Raw genomic sequence first — 11,862 nt, 5'->3', positions numbered from 1 at the left:
ATGTTTTTGATGATTTTGTTTAGCTTATAGATAGTTTAGATATTAAACAGTTCATTGTTGATTTTAATATTTGAATAAAGTCTACATTGTTATACAATAAACATTTTAGACCAAAAAATGTCTTTTTCTACGAAAAAAGTTGAATCACAAAAAAACTGAACTCCGAGGAAAATTCAAAATGGAGAGTCCCTAATGAAATCTTAAAATCAAATGAAGGTTCGATTTCATTTGTTTTTGCCTGTAGTGTTTCTGTATAAACCATGTTTTCATTTGTGACAGTTTGTCTGATGTCTATATCAAGTAAACACGTGTTGAGCGAGCATACAACTGACCTCTTATATTTTCTCTTCCTTTTTTTTAACCTAATGTGAACGTACTTAATCTTGTCATACCTTGAACTCTGGGTAACATTTCCACATTGACAAAATAATTCATCAATCAAAAAAGGACTGATTCAGCATGATTGATAAAGCAATGCGATTGGTTAATTATCAAACCAAATTTAAATGAATAAGGTGTGTTCTTGCTGATACACACTATATAAATGATCAACATTCAGTGTGTCCATATGTTTTATTCAAGACGTCAACCCGAAGGAATAATGATGAAATATAACGAGGTAAGATTAATACTTTATTTAATTTTTTTGAAATACTAAATGTGTTTTTTTAATTCATTATTTAAAATGTTTGAAACAATGTATTTAAGTAAGGGATAAGAAGGAATTTAAGCATCTCTTATTACTGCAATTTTAAACATTTTTCGTGTTTTTTTATGTAAAAATGTTCATTAATTGTCCATATACAATAATTCTGTATTTTGCAAATTCATATTTCATCATATGTGCACATGTGTTCAATTAAGATATTGCTATTTTGTGGTAACCATGATTGTTATTTGTCGTCTTAATTTCAAACTCATGAATTACAAATATAAAGTACCATAAATTTTTAAACATATTTTGTAATTTGAGTATCACTTTTATGCGACAATTTGCATGCATAGATAATGTAAGCGTGTAGAGCATTAAAATGTGAGCGCGTACTTTTTTGTATTTCATAGTCATAAGGTTTGCATTGGCAATTTACCAACTTAAATACTCTTTCTAAATCTATTTTCTTTATTTGCTAATTATTGATGATATACAATATTTATATATAAATGTAAATTTTTATTACAGCTATATCTGCTAATAATTGTGGCATTACTTCATATGAGTGCTTATACAGCACAGTTTATACCCTCTTTTATACTGGAACAGAATCCAATTGACCAGCAGCAAGATGTGATTCTGCTCGATGACAGAGAAAGTTCAGGTAAAATTATTTATTCTGCAACTAGTTGTGTTTATTTCCTAAATATAGTAACATAGCTATATTTTGTATAATGTCAATTTCATCATGGAACACTTTCTCCACAATCAGGGGTTCATTAAGGGATGAAAATATGCTCGCATTTGTTTTTTTACGATTTAAAAAGCTATCAATGCATTAGTTTATGTTGCAGTATACATACAATGTTAGATCAGTGTCATAAAAATATAAACTTTTTGTACTCGACGCAAAACTGGGGAAGGGCTCGCTTCCCCAGTTTCTCAACCTCATACACAAAAGTTTATATTTTTCTTTCATTGACCTATTATTGTATATTTATTATCCATTAATATAAAGTTAACTGGTTATTTCATACAAATCTTAATAACTACTTTGTCTTAGCATGAATTGCTTTGTATACCTGTTGCATCATGTAACATTCTGTTTTACCGGGACCTATTAATAGGGTACAGAAAATACTATTTCAGAAGACATAAAACTATATAGATAGAGTCTTCAGATGCTATTTGACTAGATATATCTTAAATGTGGTCAAATGGATATATAAATGATATGGGGACGTGAAATGCACAAAATTATTCCATCTAGAAATGTCATTTGTTAAAGGACTTGCTTTTTGTGTGCTTCAACTAACTTCTAGTATGAAAATTGATAAAATATTTCCTGTTTGTAACCGGAATATCAAATATATAAAAAAAAATGGTTTGTATATAAAGTCGACGTCAACAGTAAACGCGTCGAAGTTATTCTATAAACTTGGAACGCAAAAAGTTACATGAGACGCAGACGACAAGAGTCGCAGAGGATACAAAGGGAACGACACACTAATACCATTTGTTTTGTAATGATATGTATTAAAGTATAAGCCTGGTACGTTTGATTATTTATGCAACAAAGACAAATTTTCAAAATTAAAAAAACAAAAAAGAAACACGCATAAAACTGAAAATCTCCGGTATTCCAAGTATCCACAAAGGGTAAGGAGATAAAATTCTGAAGAATAGTTTCCAAAAATCACCAATTCATCTTTGCGTTACATAACATAATCATGTGTTTCTTATTTTCAGAAACCTCATTTTTGGATGGTTCTGATTTTGGCACAGGATTAAATTTTGGACTCACTACTATACCTTTTTTAGCCTTAGCGTTACTCATGATACCAATGGTAATGATGACAATGATGAGTACTACTGAAACACCAATGCCTGTTGTACCAACATCTGTGTCGGTGACTGTCCCAACACCACAAGCCGTTGTACCAACAAGTTAGTATTTTTATGGATAATGGACCTTCACCTTTTTTATATTTTGCGGAGATCACAATAGCGTTCTGTGTCATTTTCAACTTTAACGATACAAAAAATAATAACAGATTTATAGTTTGTCGATATTGAAACTTTTCGCTCCTTAATAACGTTAATTATAAAGCCTTACCTTTTATATATAAAAAAAATACAAATACATTTCCACCAAAATGTTCATCCAAATTCTACCACTCTTCATGGCACATTAGCCTTCCCCAATGACCATCATCATTATGTTAGTATTATTCTTCTTTTTTCTTCTTTCTATTGTGGGAGAGGGGAGGGGGCGGTAAATATCAAATTGTTCTTTTCAATTGTCTTAAGCAACATCTTTAAAGGGTGTCATCTCACATTAAAGCCTAAGCCTACAATAAGCCTTGCTCCATCGTAAGTCGTGCATATCATCCAGTCAATATACTAATTTGATAAAGAATCGATAACCTACGTGACGTGAAAAGCTTAGTGATTTGTTTCTCATGGGCACGTTGTTATTTATTATATGATAGAATGTTGTGAAAAGTACTTTTCCATATTCTAGTTGTATCTTACGTTACATGTATTCAAGTCTCAAACAATTATCGTTTTCTCAAACTTTTCACCACCGTTGCCTAATAAGTAAAACTGACGGTCACAGTTGCAGCCAAAATACACCAAATTAAAGCAGTGTTTTTGACTTGTGACGAATATTAATAAGTTATGTATTGCACCATCTACTTGTTTATACAATAATTTTATATATATATATATATATATATATATATATATGAGTCTGAAAGATTGTGTAACAATACCGATAAATAGATGGAAAACAAAACACTAAAAAGTGTTGAATATCATTGCACAAAGATGGAAAAACTGAACAGATGATATAAATTATACAATAATTGCAAATATTTCGGCTCAACAAATGGCCTTCTTCGCCGAAATATTTGCAATTATTGTATAATTTATATCATCTGTTCAGTTTTTCCATCTTTGTGCAATGATATTCAACACTTTTTAGTGTTTTGTTTTCCATCTATTTATCGGTATTGTTACACAATCTTTCAGACTCATATAATTTTTCCTGTTTGTGTAGTATTGTCAATTTTGATGATCCAATACCTATTAAGTTTACTGGTTGGTAGATTCTTATAGACTCTATATATATATATATATATATATATATATATATATATATGAGTCTGAAAGATTGTGTAACAATACCGATAAATAGATATATATATAAGTACGTCTGAGTCAGTGACAACCCTACAACAGATGTATCCATCGGATCGCCATCAATGATGGTGATACATGGCTGTGTACATAATGTATATACAACTCGTCTATATATATATATATATATATATAGATTAATATTTGTGTTAGTCGGTATATAAATTGGGGGGATTCATTGGCCAAAATTATGTTTTTCCAAATATATTTAAATCATTTGTTTGTTTTACATTGTAATATTTGTTTATGTACCAGGTTAATATTATATTGTTGCTGTTCAGTTAAATTATAAACTTATTTTGTTTTATATGAATAGCACAATGTGTTCCAACAAATTGCCCTGCAAACTATAGGTTGTTGAATGACCAAACTGCTAGCTCTAATTGTTACTTCGACAGCGGAACTCAATCGGATCAAAGATGGTCTAGTGCTCGGGTGAGTATGTGTTATGTTGTATCAGATTTAATTACTCTTTGTTATAGTAGGCTTCGTTTATATTGGCAGGCAACGCATATAATAAATTCAAAATATGGTTTCATCCAATTCATTTGCAATTATCCATTGAAAAAAAAACCAAATAGTTATACCTTTCTTATGTCAATCATTGTACTTGTCTGAGGCATATATTGTCTTGGAAATCCTTTACGGACATGTTTGCTGCTACCAGTGCATTTCCAATGATTAATTTAACTATCTTATTGATATTTGATGTAATGTAACAGCTGTTATTCGTCCATGAGTAGTATTTATACAAAATTACATACTTGAGATCAAATTGAATACGCCTAGTATTCCTTTGCTAGATTTATGGTTGCAAACATCTTTTATAAACACAATGTTTTTCTACAAACTTTTGTTCCATGATAGTTTTTGAGTACTGAAGCAGGATTCGAGGATTGTTGGATATCAATATAATATACAAACTTAGAAACTGTATAATTGATATATCTTATTTTTTTCAATTTTAGAAGACATGTACCGACACACCAGGAGCATACCTATGGAGGCCAAATTCACGAGCAGAAGCTGATGCTGTCAAAAATACATTTGATATCTGTAAGTTATGAGTTAATAATTTGAAGATTTTGTTCATTTAAGTATAAAAAAAACTATATCGAGTATGCCATGTAATCAATGACAAATCACTTTCTTGTACTTATGCTAAGTAAAATGAAAAAAAAGTCGGTATAAGTTTTAAACAAATACCAATTAAATACATGTATCGAGACACATAGTTTTTTTGTCATCCGTTTGTCTTGCATGCTTTTACATAAACTATGGATTGATCAATGACATTTGGTTTAGGTTACTCATTGTGATTAATTTTAAAGAGTGAAAAAAAGTGTCAAAACTTGAAATGTGAATTGTGTTTCTCAAGCTTATGCCGTTTTCATACCAAACATGTTTACAATTAGTTTAATGAAATGTACACAGCCGAGGTCACGAGGGTGATCTAACACTGACACACCAAGTCCGAATGGGATAACTATTTTATATCCCGGCTGTTTTAGATCAGACGAAAAAAAACTATTTACAATTAATATATAGATATAGGAAGATGTGGTGTGAGTGCCAATGAGGCAACTCTCCATCCTAATAACAATTTAAAAAAAAAGTAAACCATTATAGGTCAATGTGCGGCCTTTAACACGGAGCCTTGGCTCACACCGAACAACAAGCTATAAAGGGCCCCAAAATTACTAGTGTAAAACCATTCAAACGGGAAAACCAACGGTCTAATAAAATCTAGTTTAGAACGCCACACAATCATTATAATATACTTTATATATTACTATATAATATATACCTTTTAATACCCAGAACACGATGAGTAAATATGAAACAATGTTAACTCGTCCACTGGTCAATCGCCCCACACTGGATCGCCCCACTATTGTTGACCGACTCGCCCCACTTTTGAAAAAGTGTAAAATCAAATTGAACAATCAGTCTGACAACTCACTTATTAACAATTTTGAAAATGGTTTAAACCCCACTGAATAAAGTTTCTACCAACTCACCCCACTTTGAAAAATATCTTGCTCCCTTTAAAAATTTACTGATAGTTGGTATCTAGTAGTCCTGGTGTAGTAGTATGTGTCCTGGGTTGATATGCTAAAGGTCTTGAGTTCGAATCCCAGCATTTACAATGGATTTTTTTACGTAAATTTTGATAGATAGTCTTATTGATTATAAGTTTAATAGTGGATTTGATATTCCCGCCAAAATGGTACAGAACAAAGGAAAGCATGCAAAACAAAGAAGCTCAAGCTGGGGTGATCTGGTAGGGATGATCCGGCTCAGATCACCCCTGTTAGAACAAATGAGCTGGGATATAATTACATAGAACCGAATTTACAATTTTCCGACAACTTTTCTAGCAGTTAGTTAAAGTGGTGGCTCCTTTATTAAAGCCATGTTGATGACATACAGTAGTTTATCCGTTTACCCTTCCGGAGCACCTGAGATCACCCCTAGGTTTTGGTGGGGTTCGTGTTGTTTATTCTTTAGTTTTCTATGTTGTGTCATTTGTACTATTGTTTGTCTGTTTGTCTTTTTCATTTTTAGCCATGGCGTTGTAAGTTTAATTTCGATTTATGAGTTTGACTGTCCCTCTGTATTATGTAAATGATTTGAATAATAAATCTTCCTATGGTGCTTATTTCAATTTAATTCTTTTTAAGCTAATTCGGAAGACGTATGGACTGGCGGATATAGTCCTACCCAAGACGAGAATTTTGTATTTGCCGATAACATGGATAACGGTGCTGCTTTTATATTGTATAATATTCCATTTGGAGAATGTAAGTTTTATTATTTTAAGATGTTTTAGTAAGACATGCGCGTTTAGTTAAAATGTTCTCTTTATACGACTAATAATCTGGTGTTATTGGATGTGTTTTCAAGAAATACTTTAATATGTATGACGAAAAAGGAAATATATATGTCTAAGAAACAATGACCGATTTACATAAAAAAAAAAAAACAATTGACACAACGAAGTCAACATTAAATTTTCTAAGTATACAGTATTTCTAGATCTGCTGTTGTCTGCTCTTTAGTCAGGTTGTTAAATTTTCAAAGTATACAGTTTTTCTAGATCTGCTGTTGTCTGCTCTTTGGTCGGGTTGTTGTCTCTTTGACATTTTCTCCATTTTGATTCTAAATTTTATTGAATCGTCCTGAGCCTAGATAGGCAGATCAGTAGTTTTACCTGAGATAATCAGATTCCCTTAGACAGCAAACGGATACAATGGATTACAAAAAAAAACATAAGCAAGTTCACTGACTGAGGACTTACGCATTAACCTTTTTGCGAGATTGAAAAAAATCAAAATATGATAAAACTTTCTTATATTAACACCTACCTATGGTTTTTTTTAAGTTACCTTTATTCAGATTGGTCTACTTCATCTTTAGTGAAAGTACGAAAAAAGTTTATTTGTGGAAATGTGTTTTTTTCTCTCACCATAATAGCCCATAAATAGGTATAAAGTGAGAAAAAATGAGAAAATCATAAAAATTGGGTATTTTCGAAAGGCCGTAGCAAAAAAAAGAAGTGAACCACCATATGATTTTTTCTTTACTTATTATTTTTTTACAGTCTTATAAACCCCAAAATCAGGTTAAGAAAAAGGTTTAATTCTAGACAGAGGTGTACATCTTAAAGATACATACCTTTTTAATTTTCACAGTAGACGAAGAGGAAATTGGGCAGAGCTGTCTCCACATAGACTTTGATAACGGTAATAATATCTGGGAATGGGAAAATGAAGACTGTGAAGACGATGAAAGATTTGTTTGCGAATTTCCAAGGGTTAGTATGAACATTCTTTTAGGAATTTCTGAAAATATTGAATATATGTTTTGTATCATATTTGACATGCTGAAGCATTTAGACTCATGTACGTGCAAGACCAATATTCAATGTTTTGTCTTTTTACAAAAAGAATGATTTTAAACAAAGTAGAACAAAAAAAATTACGAGAGTACATAACGTTAATTGAAGAACGCTATACATGAATATAACATTTATTCAACAGTTCCAATTGAAGAAATTAACAAAACAAAACAAAACAGGAATGATAGAAATTGCAACTTAAGCATGTTAAGAGTAAACAATTCCTGCTAAACATATGACACTCATCATATTGATCATGGTAAGGAATGTTGTTTATTGGTCTGAATGATTCAGAAAACGTTGTATATTCTTTTGACAAAAAATAGTATTGTGAACCACTGAATTTAAGTTGGATTATATTGATCAAGTCATTTCTAAATATTTTATTTCAATGAATGTATATGAACTACAGTAATGATACATATATTATCATATTTATATTAAACTATATAATTTTTTCCAGAAAACCTGTCCGTAGAAGTGAATGTAGCCGATGTCATATTCCAACGGACGAATCTTTCTTTTCCTTGGAACACAAAAATAATAAACTATATTCATATTGCTAGTGTTATTTATTTTTCTTAGCCTTGATCAACCAATAGCAGTTATTCCTCTAATCTCTGTAATACAAGAATAAGGAGATGTAGAATAATTGACAATGACACGACAACAATCCACAAATGGAGTGGATGTTAGCGATTATTGCCAACTGATTGCTCTCCGATAATGACAAAAACATACCGATTTGTGACAGTTAACATAATTTATGACTATTATGCTGTGGTATACTGCAACTGCCTATTCTTATACCGTATTGTCAGCTATTAAATATACTATTCATTTGAGAAAACAGCTTACTTTAAAACATTGTTAGCACTATTCAATACTTAATTGTTAAAAATGTCGATGTGTTTCTGCTATCCCATCCTTTTTATATAATTTAGATCTTAAAAATGTATACCTTTTCATATATATTGTGTTGGTAAAATTGTTACCATTACCAATATTGTTTTGGTTTCGTGGTGTTTAATTTACAAGTGGAATACAAAAGTGTCAAAAGAGAGAAAATTGTATGATAAAAACGCAACCAGAAACACAAACTTTGAATACAGACGACAGACAAAGAAGTGTTTTTAGAACTTCAATGGCATCATCGTGTGTTTCTTATACAATTTAATAGTTTTCCCCGACCTATTCACATATTTACAAGCTTGAAAAGGCGACCTATTCAATCGGCACGCCCTATCATCTTGTCAATAGGAAGTGGTCCCTCACAGTATAGAATGAAATAATACAATATTAAATAAGATAAGAATAATTCACTATGAAAGAGCACCAACTTCAATTCTAAGACATACCTATTACACTGTATACCTTAAGATGAGTGGCTAAATTAACATTTGTTTATAGCATGATACGAGAAATGTCCTTGATATATAAAGTAACAAACAGACGATACAGTATACGGGACAACAACACTTTAAAATGAACTTGATTTACTTTTTAAATTTATAATTCCTTCAGCTTGTTATTATAGTCTACACGTAACATAGTTACTTTTTCACATATTTTGCCAACTGTTGTTCCTTTCTTGAGAAGAGATATGTTTTTTATCATAAACTACAGAGCAAATGCTTCAATATTCTATATTTTTTTTCTCTTGGAAACAAGTGTAATATGCACAAAAGAAACATGTAGATTGATACATATCATCCGTTTTTAGATCACCTGGCCCGAAAGTCCAAGTGAGCTTTTCTCATCACTTAGCGTCCGTCGTCCGTCGTCGTCGTCGTCGTCGTCGTCGTTAACTTTTACAAAAATCTTCTCCTCAGGAACCACTGGGACAAATTTTACTATTCTTGGCCACAATCATCATTGGGGTATCTAGATTAAAAAATGTGTCCGGTGACCCGGCCAACCAACCAAGATGGCTGCCATGGCTTATAATAGAACATAGTGGTAAAATGTAGATTTTGGCTTCTATCTCTGAAACCAAAGTAATTAGAGCAAATCTGACAGGGTAAAATAGTTAATCAGGTCAAGATCTATCTGCCCAGAAATTGTCAGATGAATCGGACAACCTGTTGTTGGGTTGCTGCCCCTGAATTGGTAATTTTAAGGAAATTTTGCCGTTTTTAGTTATTATCTTGAATATTAATATAGATAGAGATAAACTGTCAACAGCAATAATGTTCAGCAAAGTAAGATCTACAAAGAAGTTAACATGACCAAAAAAGTCAGTTGACCCCTTAATGAGTTATTGCCTTTCATAGTCAATATTTGTCAATTTTTCGTAAATTTTTGTAACCTTTTACAAAAATCTTCTCCTCTAAAACTAATAGGCCAAATTTAACCATACTTGTCCATAATTATCATTGGGGTATTTAGTTTACAAAATGTGTCCGGTGACCCGGCCATCCAAACCAAGATGGCTGCCATGGATCAAAATAGAACATAGGGGTAAAATGTAGATTTTGGCTTATATCTCCGAAACCAAAGCATTAAGAGCAAATCTGACATGGGCTAGAATTGTTAATCAGTTCAAAATCTATCTGCCCTGAAATTGTCAGATGAATCGGACAACCCGTTGTTGGGTTGCTGCCACTAAATTTGTATTTTTTAGGAAATAATGTCGTTTTTGGTTATTATCTTGAATAATATTATAGATAGAGATAAACTGTAAACAGCAATAATGTTCAGCAAAGTAAGATCTACAAAAGCGTCAACATGACCAAAATGGTCAGTTGAATCCCTTATCGAGTAATTGTCCTTTATAGTCAGTTTTTGTCAATTTTTCGTAAATTTTTGTAATCTTTTACAAAAATCTTCTCCTCTGAAACTACTGAGACAAATTCAACCAAACTTGTCCACAGTCATCATTAGGGTATCTAGTTTAAAAAAAGTGTCCGATGACCCGGCTTGGGAACCAAGATGGCCGACATAGCTAAAAATAGTTCATAGGGTAAAATGTGGTTTATGGCTAAAATCTTAAAAACCAAAGCATTTAAAGCAAATCTGACAGGACGAATTTGTTTGTTAGGTCAAGGTCTATCTGCCTTAAAATCCTCAGACCAATCAGGCAACCCGTTGTTGGGAAGCTGCCCATGAATTGGTAATTTTACGAAAATTTGTGCAGCTTTTGGTTATTATCTTGAATAGTATTATAGATAAACTGTAAACAGCAATAATGTACAGCAAAGTAAATCCTACAAATAATTCAACATAATCAAAATGGTTAATTGAACTTTTAAGGAGTAATTGCCCTTTATAGTCAATTTTTTACAATTTTCATCAATTTTGTAAATTTTGTAAATTTTTACATAAGATTTTAACTACTGGGATAGATTCATAGGTTCATTAGATAGAGATAGTTATAAGCAGCAAGAATGTTCAGTAAGGTAAGATCTACAAACACATCACCATCAGCAAAACACAATTTTGTCATGAATCTATCTGTGTCATTCGTTTATGATATGTGCATAGACCAAGGTGAGCGACACAGGCTCTTTAGAGCCTCTAATTATGTCCCGTCATCAAGATTTGGGCATTACTGTTTTCGTCAACCTATTAGTCTTTCTGTCAGAACGTCTGTTAGTCCCTCTTAGTTCAAGTGAAATGTTTGGGCTAGGTTAGGTCAATATGAGGTTACATTGAAATCAACTGATATCCTTAGTTAGTACGCATATTCATTGACATGTGAACCCTTCAGAAAATATTCCATTTCTTTGTATATACTCCTATTTTTAACGTTCTCTAATGTAATAAAGAAATGAAAGATACCTAAAGGGTTATTTAAACTCAAAATTCAAAAACAAACTGAATCAGGTGTACTGAAAGTGTTAGCAGATCTTGTTCCACATGTGGAATCGTTCACGCTGCCCATGAACGTACAAATACTGTGATAAGCATACTTCAGTAGGTCACAATAAGGGAAAAGATAATATAGATGTATAAAAATTGGATTGGAATATTAAGCTTAAAGGGCACATTTTCTTGTTGTCATGTATTGGTTATAAAAAGTATCAGCTCTTCCTAAATTGAAATTTTAGTTGTTAATGTATATGTTCATCTAGATCTTGTTTAACACTTTTATGATATTCAAATA

General features: G+C 31.7%; 1 protein-coding gene across 1 annotated transcript; it reads left to right on the top strand.

Moving 5' to 3' along the window:
* Positions 1-601: 601 nt before the first annotated feature.
* Positions 602-4,771, top strand: LOC139484184 (uncharacterized). Its single transcript, XM_071267916.1, has 5 exons — positions 602-619; positions 1,181-1,316; positions 2,402-2,599; positions 4,173-4,291; positions 4,724-4,771. The coding sequence occupies exons 1-5, from the start codon at positions 602-604 to the stop codon at positions 4,769-4,771; spliced, it is 519 nt and encodes a 172-aa protein (XP_071124017.1).
* The last annotated feature ends 7,091 nt before the right edge of the window (positions 4,772-11,862 follow it).

Source organism: Mytilus edulis, chromosome 8 (assembly GCF_963676685.1).
Source record: "Mytilus edulis chromosome 8, xbMytEdul2.2, whole genome shotgun sequence".
Lineage (NCBI taxonomy): Eukaryota > Metazoa > Mollusca > Bivalvia > Mytilida > Mytilidae > Mytilus > Mytilus edulis.
The sequence above is the reverse complement of the archived record's forward strand: the minus strand, read 5'-3'. Positions and strand labels throughout refer to the sequence as shown.

Excerpts from the sequence above, each read along its gene's own strand:
- LOC139484184 (XM_071267916.1), top strand. Across the intron at positions 2,600-4,172 it reads ACAAGCCGTTGTACCAACAA|CACAATGTGTTCCAACAAAT; the intron begins GTTAGTATTTTT and ends TTATATGAATAG. Across the intron at positions 4,292-4,723 it reads AAAGATGGTCTAGTGCTCGG|TTTTTGAGTACTGAAGCAGG; the intron begins GTGAGTATGTGT and ends GTTCCATGATAG.